Source organism: Scylla paramamosain, chromosome 23, assembly GCF_035594125.1.
Source record: "Scylla paramamosain isolate STU-SP2022 chromosome 23, ASM3559412v1, whole genome shotgun sequence".
NCBI classification, from domain to species: domain Eukaryota; kingdom Metazoa; phylum Arthropoda; class Malacostraca; order Decapoda; family Portunidae; genus Scylla; species Scylla paramamosain.
Window position 1 is genome coordinate 17,053,255 of NC_087173.1, and position 20,000 is coordinate 17,073,254.

The window sequence follows — 20,000 nt, forward strand, 5'->3', positions numbered from 1 at the left end:
CTCAAGACTGACCAGCTAAGAGACCAAAGCGTTGCAAAGTGAGAGCCTTCAGTCTCAAATAGGATGAAATTTAGGAATTTTCAAGAAGAAGAAGAAGAAGAAGAAGAAGAAGAAGAAGAAGAAGAAGAAGAAGAAGAAGAAGAAGAAGAAGAAGAAGAAGAAGAAGAAGAAGAAGAAGAAGAAGAAGAAGAAGAAGAAGAAGAAGAAGAAGAAGAAGAAGAAGAAGAAGAAGAAGAAGAAGAAGAAGAAGAAGATAATGATGATGATGAAAGGAGAACAAGAAGATGACGATGATGATGAAGAAAGAAGATAGCGAAGAAAGATGATGATAAGAAGATGAAGATGAAGATGAAAACAACAACAACAACAACAACAACAACAATGACAACAACAAACAAACAAACAAACAAACAAACAAACAAACAAACAAACAAACAAAATAAGGGAAGCTGCAAGAAGCCACCAGTCGTACACGTGACAGTCCTGCATAAACACACACCTGCCTATTCCCACCAATCATCCCCATACATAAATTTATCTAATCTTCCAAACGTCCCCATTGACTCAGCACTAACAACCTAATGATTACTGAGTCCATTCCATTCATCTACTACTGTATTTAAGGAGTTTCTTTGTCTCTCTTTTCTTTGTTTTTTTTCTTTTTTCCTAACTCCGTGAAACTCTTATCATACGAGAGGTCATTAATGTAGCATGCTGACGTCCCAAATCAGGTCAGAGGTCATTATATGGTGTCATTTTTGGAAATATCACGGTTTTTTTTTTTAAGTACCACAAAGAAACATGGAAATATAGAAAACGAAAAAGAAGAAAAAAGAAAGAAGAAAAAGGTACATAACGTGAATTTGGAAATATCTCAACGTTACACCAACTTTTTTTCCCTCACTTTCTCTCAAAGTAACACAAAGACACATGAAAATAAAAAAAAGGGAAACAGAAAATAAAAGAAACCTACATGACCCTACATGACCCTACATGACGTCAGGCTCAAGAAAAGTTAACCCCAAGCCTGCAAAGCTAAAACAAAACCTCCACAAGGAAATGAAGAGGCCACACTAGCAATCAGCAGTTCACTTTTGGCCACATAATTACTTAATGGACCTCAACTTAAGAGTCTGCGGGGGAGAGTACGAAGATGAGCTAGAAAACAAACCTTACCTGTTAACAATTCATCATGGGAGGAGATGAAGGGAGTGGACGTCATGGGAGAGAGGCAGGGAGGGAGAGAAAGGGAGGGAGAAAAAGGGATGAAGAAAGGATGGAAGGTAAGTATGTATGTAGGTAGACAGGTAGGTAGAGGGAGGGAGGGAGGGAGGGAGGGAGGGAGGGAGGGAGGGAGGAAGGAAGGAAGGAAGGAAGGAAGGAAGGAAGGAAAGAAGGAAGGAAGAAAGAAATGAGAGGCATGGAAAACGAAAAAAAAAAAATGTAATATGATGCTTGTACTATGACCTTTGTAAATAAAAAAAATAAGCGAGGTAGGAAGAAATCAAGAGAGAAAGAAAGAAAGAAGAGAAAGAAAAAGAACGTAAAGAAAGAAAAAAGAGAAATAAAGAAGAAAGAAAGAAAGGTCTTACGAATGTGGTGGAGGGCAACTAAGTGACGAATAAAGAAAAAAAAAACAGTAATACACACAAATCTAGAAGTGACAAGATAAGTAAATAAGGTAACGAAAGAAAATGTGAGAAAATGAGAAGGTAACAAAGGAAAATGTTAGAAAATGAGGAGATAACGAAGGAAAATGTAAGAAAATGAGATAACGAAGGGAGAAAAAGAAAATGAAGAGGTAACGAAAGAAGACGTACGAAAATGAGATAACGAAGGGAAAAAAATGAGGAGAAAACGAAGGGAGTAAAAGAAAATGACGAGGTAACGGGGAAAAAAAAGTTAAATGATAAGAGAACCAAGAAAATTATATAACAGTGACGAGAGATGACGAAGAAGAAAATTTGTGGCAGTGACAAGATATGAAAAATAATTGAATATGTAACAGTGACAAAAGGTGACGAATACAATATGTAGCAATGACGAGAGATGAAGGAGAGAGAGAAAAAGTGAAAAGCGACAGTAACAAAACGAAGAAAAACCAAGTAACAGTGACCAGAAGTGACGAAGAAAATATAACGAAGATGATAAAAAAAAGTGACAGAAGAAAAATTTGCCAGTGACGAGAAAACAAAACGAAAAAAAAATGAAATATGAAAGTAACAAGATGAAAACAAACCGTAAAAATTATTAGATGATGAAAAAATAAATAAATGACAGTGAAAAATGACAATACTAACTAGAGAAAACAAAGAAATACAAGAAACTGTGACGAGAGGTAACGATTTAATATTGCAAGGTCATTGATGCAACACTACTGCATGTTGTTTTATAATTGTTCGTTACTGCAACACATCCCGGCCTTTGTAGATAACTTGAAAATTACGTTAAATCTCTCTCTCTCTCTCTCTCTCTCTCTCTCTCTCTCTCTCTCTCTCTCTCTCTCTCTCTCTCTCTCTCTCTCTCTCTCTCTCTCTCTGTGTGTGTGTGTGTGTGTGTGTGTGTGTGTGTTTATTTATTTACATTTTTTATTGTTCTGATTTAATTAGATAAAAAAACACCAGAAAAACAGTAATCTATTTATCTATCTTTATTTCTTAAGGTGCGTCTACTACTGCTGTGTTTATTGAGAGGGTGCTTGTGTGTAGTGTGTGTGTGTGTGTGTGTGTGTGTGTGTGTGTGTGTGTGTGTGTGTTTATCTTGCACACCTACCCACTTCCTTGTAATCACACATCTATCTGTCTGTCTATCTATCTGTTTGTCGTCTGCCTTTGTTTGTTTGTTTGTTTGTCTGTCTGTCTGTCTGTCGGTCTGTCTGTTTGTCTGCCTATCTATCTATCTATCTATCTATTAATCTATCTATGTATGTGTCTATTTGTCTGTCTGCCTGTTTATCTATCTATCTATCAATGTCTGCCTGTCTGCCTGTCTGTCTTTCTATCTAGTATCATAGAATAAATCAACCTATCTATCAGTCAATTAACCAAACAATCTATCCATCTATTTATCTACCTACCCACTTATTTATCTATCAGTCCATTCATCTATCTATCTAACCACCCACCAATCTACTTATCTATTCACCCACCCATCCACCCATCCACCAACCCACCAGCCCACCCACCCATCAATCAATCCATCATTCCCTATCGAGTCCATATGGATCTGTACAAGCACCAGAGCGCACCTGTCCACCAAATTGCCACCTGCTTCCTCTCCACCTGTCCTGCTGTTTGCATTCCCGTCACCAGCTGGAGGGGCATGAAAAGGTAAACAAATACAAGTACATCACGTAGAGGAAAGTACCCCAGACCACCACGTGACTTGAAGAGCTCACGTGACCGCCTAATTGGTGCAGCCGGGCAGGTAACATCACGTGACTGTCAGGCGTGGGAGGAAAACACCTGTATTATTGATGTACTGAGGGGTTGGGAGAGAAGAGGGGCTTTAAGTAGAAAGGGAGGGAGGGTGAGTGCGTGGGGAGAAGGAGGGATGGAGGTAAAGGAGGTTTCAGAGAGAGAGAGAGAGAGAGAGAGAGAGAGAGAGAGAGAGAGAGAGAGAGAGAGAGAGAGAGAGAGAGAGAGAGAGAGAGAGAGAGAGTGAAAGGTACTCAGACATACACACAGACAGATAATGGATAGATAGATAGATAGACAGATGCATATACAGACACATATATAAATAGATAGATCGGATAGATAGAAAGACAGACAGATAGACAGACAGGCAACCAGACAGACAGCTTGACAAGACAAACAAACATACAAATTGTGGTGGCAAGAACAAACGTGTAGAAACAGACAGACAGACAGACAGACAGACGAGTACACAGGATGAAAGAGAGAGAGAGAGAGAGAGAGAGAGAGAGAGAGAGAGAGAGAGAGAGAGAGAGAGAGAGAGAGAGAGAGAGAGAGAGAGAGAGAGAGACGCACACACACACACACACACACACACACACACACACACACACACACACTGGTTTGTAAATAATTTATTGCAGGTGTGTGTGTGTGTGTGTGTGTGTGTGTGTGTGTGTGTGTGTGTGTGTGTGTGTGTGTGTGTGTGTGTCGCACTTTCTTCTTGTAAAATGTCAATACATGTAACTGAATGAATAACAGATGATGATGATGATGATGAAGATGATGATGATGATGATGATGATGATGATGAGGATGATGAGGAGGAGGAGGAGGAGGAGGAGGAGGAGGAGGAAGACAAAGACGAAGACGATGATGATAATGATAATGATGATGATAATGGTGATGATGATGATAATGATGATAACGACAATGGGGACAGTGAGTGATGACAATGGTGATGAGTACGTAAAGATGATGGTGGTGACATTACTGACGATAGTGATGATGGTGATGAGTCCTTCTGATAGTGATGAAGGTAAAAGAATGATGAAATGTGATGACTGATGGCTCAACTTATCTTTTATCTAACAAGGCCACCCTCTCTCTCTCTCTCTCTCTCTCTCTCTCTCTCTCTCTCTCTCTCTCTCTCTCTCTCTCTCTCTCTCTCTCTCTCTCTCTCCTCGGGTATCGTGGGACCGGGGCATATGACCAGAGAGAGAGAGAGAGAGAGAGAGAGAGAGAGAGAGAGAGAGAGAGAGAGAGAGAGAGAGAGAGAGAGAGAGAGAGAGAATGGGGTAACAAAAAGAAAAAGCAGAGTGGATCACCATTAAAATGCTTCACCACTGACATCACCACACACCACCACACCACTGACATCACCAAACACCACCACACCACTGACATGACCATACACTACTACACCACTGACATCACCACACACCACTACACCACTGACATCATCACACACCACCACAGAAGTGACATCACACACACCACCAAAAGCTGTGACGTCACCACACACGATCAGTCAGCGGTCCCCCCACCAATGACGCCACCACCACCGCCACCGCCACCACCACTTCCATCACCACCACCACCACCACCAACGCCATCGCCACCTCAGGCAGGTCAGGTCGCGGCGTGTTCACCGGGTCAGTACGGGGCGGCGTCAGCTGCGGGGTCACCGTGAGATGGAGAGCAAGCAATGACCCCACGGCCGCGTGGTGCGAGCAGGTGAAGCAGTGGCGGCGGCGGCGGCGGCGGCGGCGGCGGTGGCGGGGGCGGCAGGTGCCCACACCCACCAGCAGGGCCCCGCCGGCCACCTCGCCCTACCGTAGCGGGCCCCCGACGCCCCCTTCCGCTGCCCTTTCGGCCGAGGATCAATATTTCCGATGTTCTTTCGCGTCTCCAAATGTCACGGATCTAAAGGACAATTGGTTATAAAGTAATCATTAGTTGAAATGTCATGTGAGTGGGGCGGCGGCGCGGGACCCGCCGCGCTGCCAGGGGTCGCCAGATGCCCGCCGCCCTGCACCGCCGCCACCGGCCCGCCACCCCTGCTGCCCTCGCCCCGCACCCTCAGGAGGTCACGCCGCCTCCCCACATGGCGGTGCCTTCCTGGCCGGGCAGGCACACGGCCTACGCGGGGCAGGCGGCGGGGCAGGCGGCGGGGCAAGCGGCGGGGCCCCCCAGGGAGCACCAGCTGTGGCGGGGCACAGGCTGCCCGCGACGTCACTGCCTCGCGGCACCGCTAGGTGTGGGCAGCTGTCCTGGCCTGGCCGCTACACCTGTCGCTCTGGGACAACAGGTGTGCTGCAGGAAGCATCCCAAGTGTTTAGCATCCTGGCTGATGTTTCTTCTGAAGGTGAGTTGTGTGTGTGTGTGTGTGTGTGTGTGTGTGTGTGTGTGTGTGTGTGTGTGTGTGTGTGCAGGCCAGGGGGGCGGGGGCGTGGAAGCGTGTGGCAACCCAGGGCGGGGCCGCAGGTGAGCGTGTCCCGCGGCTGGCCGGCTCACTCCACCGCCGACCACTCTGGCGGTCGCCGCCGCGCCGCCACCACCGCCGCCAGCCCGGGCAGTGCCGAGGCCCCGCCCGCACCGCTCCACGCCGCCCCCACACGCCCACGCCGCGCCCACCAGCGGTCACCCACGCCCCTGGAGGTGCGTCGCGCGGAGGAGGCAGCCAAGGCCCGCCAGGTGCAGTTCTCCACACTTCACCACTTCACCAGCACCACCGCAGTCTATCTGCACCACAAACTGCACCACCTCCCCGCACCACTAGTCCCCCGCACTCCACCTTCACCACCACCACCACCTCCAACCCTCTAGCTTAGTTGAGGACGGAGACAGAGCAGCGGCCAGGCAGGCCTCGCCACGCTCCGCCGTCCCGACGCCCCCGCTGCGCCCTGGCGTCGCGGCGCCCCTCGGTGCTGTCTCCCTCGGAGGTCCCCACACTGGTCCCGTCCCGCTCTCTCAGTGACACACGGCTGCCGCGCTGGACTCGCGCGTGACGCAGCTTTCAATGTTTCAGCCCAAAATTCAATCCGTTTAGTGTGCATTGCGGCAAGACCTCAGGCCCGCGGGTAAATATTTGTAGATGGTCTGTTTACAGGGAGTGTAGTGGCGGGCCGGGTGGCGGGGCGGGGCGGGAGTGGACGGGTTGGGGTGTCTGCCGTAGTGGCGCCGCCCGTCCGCCCTCCTGGTCCAGCAGCCGCCTCGCCAGCGGCTCTGCGGCACGATATCGCGTGCTCCGCCGACACCTGCTCGAGTTTTGTGACAGTAAGGATTGATTTATGGATCCCTGGCCAGCCGAGGCGGAGCCGTGGCACGAGGCGGGAGGCGCCGCTCACTCCTCGCCGCCAAACTTCTTGCCATTGGCGCCTGCCGCTGCCTTGCCATGCACCGGGCTGCCGGGGGGCGGCAGGCGGCGGGGGCGCTCCAATGCCGCCGCCTGACCTAGTTTCGGAAAGTTCACACAGTGAGGTCAGAGTCGCCTTGAGCCACGTGTTCGCGCATCACTCTGCGGGAGGCGCCAGGCGTGTGTGCCGCCTCGCCCCGCCGCGCCGTGCCGCCCCGCGTCTCACCAGTGCCTGGGGCGTCATGCTGCCCCGCACCGCACCGCCCGCAGGTGTGCAAGTGTGAAGGTAGGTGGTTGCGGCACACCTTGTAGGGCGGGGCACTGACCTGCATTCTCTCTCTCTCTCTCTCTCTCTCTCTCTCTCTCTCTCTCTCTCTCTCTCTCTCTGTTTCATCATAAGTTCAGTGCATGCATTAAGGTTACATGCAAGTAATTTAAGTATAAGTCACCCCAAGTCCCATTTGTGCACCAAGATACCTGAACTGTTTACCACATTGCACCGTGTGTGTGTGTGTGTGTGTGTGTGTGTGTGTGTGTGTAAGTATGACTAAATGAGTGCCTGTGGAGTGCATACAAATCCTCTCTTAGTGGACAGGAACATTACCTTTTTTCCAGGGTCGCGGGAGTGGTGAGGGGGTGAGGGGAGGGAGCAAGGGAGCGTGAGTTGCGATGTAATAGGACATTAAAATTAAACCACTTTTTTGTTGTAGCTTGCAATTATGTACGCACGGAGACACACGCAGGACCGGCATGACCAATGCGTGTGTGTGTGTGCGTGTGTGTGTGTAGACTGTAAGCATATAATAAACACAGCAATGGACACAACAGCTTTACGTACTGGGTCATTAGCTTTAAGTGGGTCGTTAGCACCAAATATACAGGATCGTTAGCACCAAGATACGGAGTCGTTGGCAAAAAAAAAAAAAAAAAAAAAAAAAAAAAAAAAAAAGTCGTTCGCAGCAAATATACAGTCATTAGCACCAGAGGGGATCGTTAGTACACGTATACAGGGTCGTTACCTTTAATTCGGTGTTAGCACCAACTAGGTCGTCAAAACCTTATGTACAACCATTCACCTCCCTTCAATTCAGTCTTGTCAGGTAAAATTATGGTTTAAAAATGGAAAGATATCATTCAGTCAGACTCAAACAATTATATTTCTTTCTTTTATTTTTTATTTTTTCCTTTCTTTTAATAAAATTTCCCCCCCCCCAAAAAAAAAACTCGCACAGATCGAGATCCGCCGCCAGTCTCGAGTCTCGACCACTTTGCCTGCACCACTTGACGCCCTCAGCCTCAGATTCCCTTATATAGATACGTTTTGATTCCACAAGGAGGAAAAAAATAAATAAACAGATAAAATGAATAAATAAAATATAGACAAATGATAATAATAGAAAGCAGTGACGGCATACATAATACTGACTCAAACTAATTTAAGAATCGATGTTATATTCAAATGCCTTTATTGATTTACTTCTCTCGCTTGCCGGTGTTCTGAAACGCTTTGCTCTCTCTCCAGGACTATTTTTTCAAAGGCTTCAGTTACGGTTGGTGTCTTTTTTCCTATCTTACTGATGATGCAAAATCGTTGTCAGTCGATCACCAGAATCATGAACACATCCTTGAAAACGCAATAACCTCCACTACAACCTTCTACGCCGCCCTTATAATCACGAAAGCAGCCTAGAAAATCCATGTAAACTCAACCAACGTCACGTAATGATGCAGAATTCTCGTTAAACTCTCAGCTGAATCATGAAAACACCCTTGAAAACCTAACAACCTCCACGAGAGTTTACCACACTTTCCTTGTATGATCACGAAAAATACCTTAGAAAACTTAAAATAAACCAAGGCTAACGTAACCTTATGGTGAAGAATTACTGAAGAATTATATTAAACCATCACTAAAATTATGAACACACTCCTTGAAAACCTCAATAACTTTCCCTACTGTTAAAAAATCTGTCGAGATAAAACGGTCAAAGATTTAAGAGTGCGTGTGTGTAAAGATATAACATAAGAAGAGAGGAATCTACTCGAGTTATTACAGTAGATGTTTGCGTGAGAATACATGGCAATCAAAGGGAGACCAGCCGCGGGGGTGAGGAGAGGAATGCAGCTCTGGGGCTCCTATTTCTAAACACTTCGTCGCCTTACCTCTTACATTCAACAGGCTGTCGTGCAAGCTGTCTGGCTTTCCAAGGATGTTTTACATGATTTTTGTGCAAGTTTAACAGTCATTCTGCATCGTCAACTGGAAAAATAGGGTGAATAAACACGACTTATAATCTCTGTGGGGTTTGGAAATAGTTGTGATGAGAGGGCGAAGAATATGGAGTGTGCACAGGGACGGAGGAGTTAAGATGTTCAAGGCTAGATGGCTGTGTTGGCGTGGGCGGGGCGGGGCGGGGCAAGGGGGCCATCAGGGCAGACAGGCGGGTGGTGGCACAAGACAGTATTAGCAACAGTGGAAGGAATTCTTTAAGTCAAATCCCAGTGTGTGCGTGACGGAGTTCAGTGGAGCATCGTAATAATTTGTATCCGTGAATTTGTGTGTGGGTTTTCTTCAAGTTCCCGGTTGGTCTGACGTATCCACCTCTGTCTTTTATGGAAGAGACAATTAGCGGGATTTTTCTTTCTGAATTTGATTTTTCACTTGAGTTTTCCTCCCTTGTGCATTAAAGAAAAAAATTAACAACCCAACATTTCTACATCCATAAACTTGTCTAATCTTTCCTTAACATTAGACATGTAAGATCTAACAACTTGACCTAACCTGACCTGACCAGTCCTAACAAAACCCACACCTTGACCAAATCAAATCAAATCTGACCTAACAAACGCAACCCAACCAAACCAAACGCAAGCTACCCTCACTTTACCGAACCAAACCTAAGCCAACTTCACGTAACCTAACCTAACCACACTAAACCAAACCTCACTTAACCCAACCCAACCAAACTTCACCTCTTCCTTCTCTCCCTATCAAGAAACACACTCGAAGCAAACATACTTCTTCCTCGTTTCAAACACACACACACACACACACACACACACACACACACACACACACACACACACACACACACACAACGCCCCTCTGTGGACCTAATAATGAAGGGGACGAGAACCACAGCTTGCGTTTGTGATGGGGGTGATGGGGGTGATGGACGGGGGTGAGGCAGGGGTGAGAAGAGACAGGCACCAGCAAGGGCATCACCAAGGCTGCCTCTCACCGTTCACCATCACCCCGTCACGTCACCAAGCTTAGTTCGTATAAATGTTCCATCGTCTGAGTTGTATTTAATCTAGTTCAAAAGTTACGACGGTTTTCAATGGTCTTTTCGTGATTCTAGTGATTCAAGGGGATCCAGGTGCCTTCGTGATAGTTCAACAGGAATGATGGAATTTATAAGAGTTTTCCGGGTGTTTTCATGCTTCTAGTGGAAGTTACTAGGGGTCTTCGTGCTTCTAGTGGTAGTTTAGCAAGGTCCAGTGGAAGTTATTGAAATCTTTCGGGCCGTTTTCATGATTTTAGTGGAAGTTACTAGGGGGTTTTCAAGGTGCATTCCTGATTCTAGTGATTGGTTTAACAGGCTGCAGTGGAAGTTGTTGGGGTTTTCAAGATAGTTTCGTGATTCTAATGATAGTTCAGCAGGCTGCAGTGGAAGTTATTGGGCTTTCAAGGTGGTTTCGTGTTTCTGGTGATATGTAACAAGGACTTCCACCAGTAATGAGAGAAAACACCGGTCAGAAAAAACAGATAATCTCTTTTGACCTTTGAAAACACCCCATGTGAAAATTCTTAGCTTTTACGAGAACAAGCACAAGTCACCAAGCTAAGATGCTAAAAATTCACCAAACCAAAACTCTAAACGTAATCACCAAGTCAGCAGGTCATCAAACGAAGCCACGAAGCCAGACCACAAAACCAGGCCACCAAATCTAATCACCAAAGCAGGTCACTACGTCCTCACTAAAAAGTCACTAAGCAGAGTCACGAGTCTAACCAGCAAACAGAATCACCAATAAGTCAGACCACCAAATTTATCACCAAAACGAAATCACGAAGGCAGGTGACCAAACCAAAACACCACACACAGAATCACCAAACCGTCACGGACTCTAATCAGCAAACCAAGAAGTCATGAGGCCACGCTATTAGTAAGCACCCTCACCCTACCGAGCCTCACCAAGCCAGGAGAGGGAGAGGGAGGGAGGGAGGGAGGGAGGGACCATCGAGCACGTTCTCCCAAGCCAAATAGATATCAAGGCACGCGTATAAATAAATAAGATGAATAACACACAAGCGCGGGAGTTTAATGGCTGTTACTAACGCTGCCTTAAAAAGCTACTACTACTTCACTCCCGCCCGTAAACAGCCCGCCACTGTTGCTACTCCCGCACACACATACACACACACTCAGCTGCCGCGCCGTGCTTCCATTACCAAACGTATCAATGTGAGCTCGTGTTTTGAAATGCTTTGCTCTCATCACGACCATTTTTCAGAGGCCACAGAGATGATTAGTCGTTCTCTTGCGTGGATGCGTCTCTCTCTCTCTCTCTCTCTCTCTCTCTCTCTCTCTCTCTCTCTCTCTCTCTCTCTCTCTCTCTCTCTCTCTCTCTCTCTCTCTCTCTCTCTCTCTCTCCTTGTTCAACTATTATCATAAACAACCGTGAAAGCTTTAAACACTCCAGTGTCATTCATTTAAGGCCGATGTAGAACTATAACTAGCATTGTGAAACAGCCTTGAAAACCTCTATTTACTTCCCTTATCACTAGAATCATGAAAACACCATTGAAAATCTTAATAACTTGTAGAGCCTGTTAAACTATCACTAGAATCTTGAAAACGCCCTTGAAACCCCAAATAATTCCCACAACAGCCTCTGGAACTATTATTAGAACCATGGAAACGCCCTTGAAAACTCTCATAACCTCATAACTGTTAAGATACGTATCACTAAAATCATGAACACGCCTTTGAAAAACTTATAACTTCTTGAAGGTGTTAAGCTACCGTCAGAATCTTGAAAACGCCCTTGAAAAAAAAATAAATAAAAATCATCTTAAACTATCACTAGAATCTTGAAAACGCCCTTGAAAACCTAAATAAATTCCACTAAAATCTGTTAAACTATCGTCGTAATCTTGAAAATGCCCTTGGAAACTCTTAATAACTTAGAGCCCGTTAAACTATCACTAAAAATTATAAGAACGCCTTTTGAAAACCCTAAAAATTCCTTGAACCTGTTAAACTGTCACTAGGATCTTGAAAACAACGCCCTTGAAACCCCTAGTAACTTCCACCAGACACTAAGCAGAGTAGTGAAGATAAGACGTAGAAATGTTTCGGAACACGACCCAAGATACACAAGTACGGACACCAAGTTAGATTCAGTTTGTCCCTTGCGCTAAACCAGGAGCAGAAGAGAGAGAGAGAGAGAGAGAGAGAGAGAGAGAGAGAGAGAGAGAGAGAGAGAGAGAGAGAGAGAGAGAGAGAGATCGGTACACGGGCTATGGAACGAAATTAACACTTTTTTTGCAATTCCTAACAAGTAAAATAACAAACAAATAAAAAAAAAGGAAGAAAGAAAGAATAGGAGGAGTAGGAAGAGAAACCGTGAAAGGAAGAGAAAGGTGTAGAAAAAAGGACAACAGAATGGAAGGGAGAGAGAGAGAGAGAGAGAGAGAGAGAGAGAGAGAGAGAGAGAGAGAGAGAGAGAGAGAGAGAGAGAGAAACTAGAGGAGGGAGAGTAAACAAGGAAGCCCAGGAGGAAAATAGAGAGGAAAAGAAGGAGAAATGAGGAACAAAATGAAAAAATAAAAATGAAGGAAGAGAAAGAAAGAAAAAAAGAAGGGAAATAAAAGGAGAAAAAGGGAAAGAGAAGAAAAGAAGGAAAAAGGAAGAAAGGATGTAAGGAAGGGAAGATAGGAGAAATGTAGAGAGAAGGAAAAGATAAAAGAGAAAGAAGGAAAAGGGAAGGAGAGAAAAAAAGAAGGAAGGAAGGAAAAAAGTAGATAGAAAAGAAGGAAGGAAAGGAAGGAAGAAAAAACGTAAAGAAAGAAAGGAAGAAAGGAAATAGGAGGACGGGAGAAAGAAGGAAGAAGGAAGTAAAAAAAAGTCGAAAGAAAGAAAAAGAAAGGAAGAAAAAACGAAGGAAGGAAGGAAGGAAGGAAAAGGAAGTTAGGAAATAAAAGAAGGAAACGAAGAATGAAATAAAGTCGAAAGAGAAAGAAAAAAACGAAAGAAAAAAGAAAGAAGTTAGAAAGAACGAAAGAAAATGAAAGAAAACAGGAGATAAAGCGAGAATGAAAGAAAGGAAAATGGAAATATGAGAAAAAGAAGGAAACGAAGAGGGATAAGAAGGAAGGAAGGAAGGAAGGAAGGAAGGAAGGAAAGAAGAAAGGAATCAATGCGGGAAGGAAGGAGGGGAGAATGAGAAGGAAGGAAGGAAGGAAGGAAGGGGTAGATGGGTTAGTGCTGGGGATGGGGGGTGGGAGGGCGGAGTGGGGTGGGGGGAGTGGGGTGCGTTAATGTATAGGCCAGGACAAACGTAACACTATCTGCTGCAAATATTCCGACAGTGGTGCCACGTTCCTGCTAGTCTGCTGTGTTGCCGCTTCTCCTGGTGGTGGTGATGGTGGTAGTAGTAGTAGTAGTAGTAGTAGTAGTAGTAGTTGTTGTTGTTGTTGTTGTTGTTGTTGTTGTTGTTGTTGTTACCGTCATTATCATTATCGTCATTATCCTTGTTGTCGCTACTATTGCCATAATTATCTAATGTATTTCTTCAATTTATTCATTACTACTACTACTACTACCACTACTACTATTACTACTACTACTACTACCACCACCACAACCACCACCATCACTAATTACCACCACCACAATTACTACATCAACACCATAAATATCAATGATGACGATAATAATAATAATAATAATAATAATAATAATAATAATAATAATAATAATAATAATAATGAAGGAGCCTGTAAACGCAACACATTACAATACAACATTTTATTTTATGTATCCATCCACTTATTTATTTATTTATCTATTTTTTTTTTTATATCCGCTGCCAGTCAACACGTGTCGCCAGAATAGCCAGGAATAAATAACTGAACAGCGAACTACATAAATTCTACGAATATTTTTTTTTTCTGCGACTTGATAAGAAAAAAAAAAAATGAAAGGAAAAAAATATTGCAGAAGTGAGAGATAACTTAGTCAGAATGGTGGAAGATTATTAGCCAGTTGTGTGTGTGTGTGTGTGTGTGTGTGTGTGTGTGTGTGTGTGTGTGTGTGTACAGGCGCTGGCTGGGTGGGGCTACCTTATAAGGCATGCCAGACTTTACCAATAAGGCCAACAGCGCGCACACACACACACACACACACACACACACACACACACACACACACACACACAATACTCAACCTTATTTCTTTGCCAATAAAAAAAATCGTATTACAATCCACTGCCGTGTGTGTGTGTGTGTGTGTGTGTGTGTGTGTGTGTGTGTGTGGACAGGTCACCACACGACTGGGGTGAATGCACAGAGACAGGGATAGAGGAGGAGGAGGAGGAGGAGGAGGAGGAGGAGAGAGAGAGAGAGAGAGAGAGAGAGAGAGAGAGAGAGAGAGAGAGAGAGAGAGAGAGAGAGAGAGAGAGAGATAAGGCGTTGAGAGAGTGTGCACAGGAGAAATGAAGGAGAGTGAAAAAGGAGAGAGAGAGAGAGAGAGAGAGAGAGAGAGAGAGAGAGAGAGAGAGAGAGAGAGAGAGAGAGAGAGAGAGAGAGAGAGAGAGAGAGAGAGAGAGAGAGTACACGTATGGAAGAGATTACTATGAGGATTATGAGAGAAGGGAAGGAGGAACAGGTGAGACAGAGGTGAGAGGTGAGAGGTGAGAGGCAGGTGTGACAGAGCGAGGAGCGAGGGACAGACAAGGGTGAGGTGGTGGGAGATTGAAACTATAACTTATTACGGTGTTAGTGTGGTTGCGAAGGCGTGTGAGGGCGTGTGGTGAGGTGGTCTGTGGTGTAAGGCGGTAGTGGTGAGTTAGTGAGTATAGTGATGATGGTGGTGGTAATGAGAGTAAGCTGGTAGAGTAGTGATAGTAGTGGTGGTGGTGGTGGACACAGTGGAATGACAAGAAGGATCAGGAAGGAGTATCGGTGACTCAGCCTTTGACAGCTCAATACAATATTAACCATTTCATTTATCTACCTCACACTTTCTTGCTCAGTTCCCCATCAGGCGCTGCTTCACTGAATCATGCATCGTGTGCTCTTATATATACAAGGGCATATATTTTTCACGAGTGTTGTATGCCTGTCAATACTCTCCGCGTCTCGATACATCAAATACAGCGGTAAACCTTGTAGTACGAGTATACTGTCATACATACATCATACAAAACAAAGGCTTTTTTGTCAGTGTGCATTCTTTCACACATCGAATCGCAAAAATAACTTCATTCTGCTATGGGTTCTCAAATTTGAAATCATCTGACTCACATAAATCAGGCATAACAAAGATTAATTTTCGGTGTTTGCTTTCCTTGAAATATCATAGCAATAAAAATGAGTATAGGATTCTTGATAATACCTAATTTTACTATAGGGTTTTCAAATTTAAAATCATCCGTCATACATAAATCAAGCATAAAAGACTCATTTTCGTTCTGTACATTCTTTCAAATATCGTAAAAAAAGAAAGAGGTAATGCAGCGGAAACTTCACTAAACTTAAATCTCCTATGGGCTCCGAAACTTGAAATTACCTTGAAACTTATGATTCGGAAAGGCAGGACTGACGAGAGAGAGAGAGAGAGAGAGAGATTGAGCGGCTCTTCTCTTCCCCTACCTCTCTCTGGCCCCGCTCAGTGAAAACATGACGACTCAGAAGAAAATACTTGATAACGTCACTACCTGTCGGAGGGTCAAGGCGTCTGGTACATTAGACTCCTTGGTGTTGTTAGTCCAGTCAGCCTGCTGGTGTCGCTGCCGCTAAGACACGCCAAAGCTCGCGGGATGGCGCCAACGGAAGGAAAAGTGTACATTTATTCCTGTCCTCGCATTCCGGCCTTGTATGTTATAATCCTCTCGCTCACTCTCTCACTCTCCCTCTCTCTCTCTCTCCTTCCCCTCGCGTACTCAAACACTCAGTCCTCCCATTTCACAGCGACTCTTCCTTTTGCAAGCGCTGCTTCTGTCATATTCACTCTCTCTCTCTCTCTCTCTCTCTCTCTCTCTCTCTCTCTCTCTCTCTCTCTCTCTCTCTCTCTCTCTCTCTCTCTCTCTCTCTCTCTCTATCTATCTATCTATCTGTCACTTTTCCTTCTACCTTTCTTTCCTTTATCAAGAGAATTACTCCGGACTAAAAGCCCCACGCGTGACAGATTTCAGTGCACGCAGCGCCCCTCCTCGCCCCTTCGCCGCCGTCACTCAGGCCCCTGCGGGAAGAATTGTTTGAACGACACACGGAAAAGACGAGAGGAGGGTGATTTTGTCTCATACTCATACTCGTACTCACCACCAGAAAAGTTCAAGAGACTGCTGGACAAAAAGTGTCGTAAAGGGTGCAGGTGGTTACTGGAAAACGGTTTAGCAATGAAAGGTTACATACACATAACGAGGCTGCCCCGCCCCTCCCCTCCACGCCCCACCCCTCCCCACCCCGTCCCGCGTGACACATGCGTTCACTGCGAGAGGCATTCCCACAACGTAGGGACCATTCGTTACGCGACGCAGCACCGCCGAGACGTGCGAGGCGAGGGTGTTGGGGCGGCGTGTGGCGCTCACCCCTCCTTACGAAGCCCAGAGTTTGGGGCGGCGCCGCTAAAAGGCTCTGGAGGGGCGGGGCGGGGCGAGACGGGGCGGGGGAGGAGTGCTTGAGAGGAGAGATGAGATACACAAGCGGGGTGGGGGGGGGGAGGAATGCACGCCCTGGAGAGGGAGGCGAGGAGCGGCAGGCGGGTGGCAGGCGGGCGGCAGGCGGCAGGCGGCGGACGCCAGACGGGGGGTGGCGGGAAGACTTGTTTGGACTTTGTGTGGCTTGGCGCGGCGAGGTGACGGCACGGGGACTGTGACGGGGAGGCTGGTGGTGCTGCTGCTGCTGCTGCTGCTGCCGCCGTGCATGACAGATGACGGGGAGGAGGAGGAGGAGGAAGAAAAGAAGGAGGAGAAGGAAAGAGTGGTGAAGAGCTACACTCAGTGTGGGAACGAATCAAAAGGACAACAAACAGGTCCCAGATAAAGCAACAGTGAGGCTGAGGAGTGGCGGCGCGGCGGCCAGTGTGCTTGGCGGTGTGGCGGCGGCGGGAGGTGCGGCGGTGGAGGAGGTGGAGGTGTGTGGTGGTAGAGGATGAGGAGAGGGGTGGGGGAGGCGCTGACCCGTCCCTGGCATCATCCCCCCTACCCCCGAGCACTGGAAAGCAATTCACTGCACCCTCCCTGATTCACGAGCAGCGGGAAGACGCGGCAGAGGAGGAGGAGGAGGAGGAGGAGGAGGAGGAGGAGGAGGAGGAGGAGGAGGAGGAGAAAGAAAAATAATAAGAGGAGAAGCTTATTGTCATGCATGCCTCGCCACCAGTAGGCACGCGGCGAGTCCTGCCCCACCGCCCTGCCTCGTAAGCACACCGTGGAGGAAGGGCGCAGTACGTATCCTCCCCATGGTTCGTATCCTTTCACTTCCTCACAGCAACACGACTACAAGACCAGACTATTGAAACCTAGATAAATCAGTTATTTCCCGCATCAGGGCTACTTCCAGAGGCTGCAGAGATGGGAGATGGGAAGGGAGGGTGCTGTACATTATCAGTATCCTTTGCTATCCTTTTGGTATCCTTTAGTATCCTTTGGTATCCTCATAGCAAGACGACTAACACTATTGAAACCCAGACCTCGTGTTTTGAAGCCCTTTATACTTAATCAGGACAATTTTCAAAGGCTACAGAGAGAAGGGACGAAAAGCACAGCACGTATCAGTATCCTTTGGTATCCTCATGCACGGTAGGACTAACAGATACCAGAATACTGAAACCCGAAGCTTGTATCTTATAGCACTTTCTTCTCTCACCAGGACTGTTTTCAAAGGCCACAGAGATGATGCGTCAAGCTCCCACGTGTGTTTTTCCAACTGATGGTACAGATCCTTTGATAAACTTCTCAATATAATTACGTAAACGACTCTGAAAACTCTAGTAATCGGCACTAAAACCTGTTAAAAGTAGTGGAGATAAGATGCTGTGGAAGGTTTGACAATACGACCCCCTTGTGACACACACACACACACACACACACACACACGCACAGAAAGACAGACAGGAAAGTCGAGGAAGGGTGAAACAAAATAGAAAAAAGTCACATTCCTTAGATCAGCTTTTCAATTGGTGCTACCGGCGGAAGGAAGAGAAGGAGGGAGAGGGAGAAGGAGGAGGAAAGATAAAGCAAGGGACGGGAGAAGAGAAGGAAAAGCGAGAAAGAGACGGAAGAAAGGAGATGGAGGTGTCGAGGATGAGAAAGGGAGAGGAACAAGGAAGAAAGAGAGAGGGGAGAATAAAGAATAGGAAGAAAGATGGGAACGAAAACACCAAGAGAGAGAGAGAGAGAGAGAGAGAGAGAGAGAGAGAGAGAGAGAGAGAGAGAGAGAGAGAGAGAGAGAGAGAGAGAGAGAGAGAGAGAGAGATACGAACAGAAGGGGAGAGAATACAAAGGAATAAACGGGAAGATGGGGAGACAGAAAACCAAGGAAGAGAAAGACGAGGAGGAAGGAAACCAAGAAATAAATAGGAGGAGGAGGAATAAAGAAAACCAAGGAATGAATGAGAAAAAGGGTGAGAAATATGAAAGAAAGAGAGGAAGAGGAAGAGAGAGAATAGAAGGTGGAATAAATGAGGGAACGAGAGGGGAAGAGGAAGAAGAGAAACAGAGAGGAGGAGGAGGAGAAAAGGTAATGTAGGAGAGATGGAGGAAGAAGGAGATGAAAGAGACGGTGAAATAAAAATGGAGAAAGAAAAAGAGATGAGAGAGAAATGGAGAGGGAAGATAATGAAGGAGGAATGGAGGAAGAAGAGAAGATAAGAGAAATGAAAGAAAATGAGGAGGAGATGAAGGAGAAATTAAGTAAGGGGAAAAAAGGAGACAGGAGAGAAATAAAAGAAGAGGAGAAGGAGATAAAGGAGAAATTAAATAAGAGGAAGAGAGGAGACAGGAGATAAATGGAAGAAGAAAAAGAAGAAGCAAATATACGAGAGAGAGAGAGAGAGAGAGAGAGAGAGAGAGAGAGAGAGAGAGAGAGAGAGAGAGAGAGAGAGAGAGAGAGAGAGAGAGAGAGAGAGAGGGACGGTTAAGTTAAGCGATGGAGGGAAGGGAAGGTTGGCACGCCTGCTCGGTTTGTTTACATTGTGTCCAGGCCTGCCACTCTCAAGGGGACGAGATTGAAAACAACATACGAGGCTAGGCGAGAGAACAGGAGGAGAGGAGGACACTTGACTGGGCGTGGGGGGAGGAGGGGGTGCTGTAAAATGCAATAATAAGACGCAGGAAATTATAGTTGTAGTTATGTTATACAGTCAAGGGGTTTTGGTCCAAACTACATATTGGATCTGTTATATAGTGTAGTAAAACATGATTGGGCGGAATGACGAGGGGTGGCGGGGAGGGACGGTGGTGGTGGTGGTGGTGGTGGTGGTGGTGTTGTTGTTGTTGTTGTTGTTGTTGTTGTTGTTGTTGTGGTGGTGGTGGTGGTGGTGGTGGTGTTTTTCTTTTCTTGCTTCTCAACCTCTTTTTTTATTATTATTTGTCATCCCCCTCCTTTTTTTCCTCCTCCTCCTCCAAGTTCTTCTATTACTTCTCCTCCTCCTCCTCCTCCTCCTCCTCCTCCTCCTCCTCCTCCTCCTCCTCCTCCTCCTCCTCCTTCAAATATACTTCCTTCGAATCTCTCTCCTCTTCATCCACCTCCTTCCATCTTTACTCTTATTTTTCTTCCTCTTCTTCCATCATTTTCACATCTATCCCAAACACACACACACACACACACACACACACACACACACACACACACACACAGGTATTATCTTTCAATGGGATGCCAATGGGAAGACTATAATAATCTCCATTAATATACTGTCATCGTAAAATATGGAGCTCTCTCTCTCTCTCTCTCTCTCTCTCTCTCTCTCTCTCTCTCTCTCTCTCTCTCTCTCTCT

The 20,000-nt window shown here is 46.0% G+C and overlaps 1 protein-coding gene across 3 annotated transcripts in view; it reads left to right on the forward strand.

The window, feature by feature from the left end:
• The first annotated feature begins 4,716 nt into the window (after window positions 1–4,716).
• The window catches only part of LOC135112297 (uncharacterized), a 63,961-nt gene continuing 48,677 nt past the window's right edge, over window positions 4,717–20,000 (forward strand). For 2 of the 3 annotated variants that reach the window (XR_010274260.1, XM_064026616.1), the window contains exon 1: window positions 4,717–5,784. Coding sequence is in view for 1 of the 3 variants with exons in the window: in XM_064026616.1 (XP_063882686.1) it covers window positions 5,437–5,784 (348 nt within the window). In the remaining 2 variants the exon portion in view is untranslated. The other variant, XR_010274261.1, reaches the window with a different exon arrangement.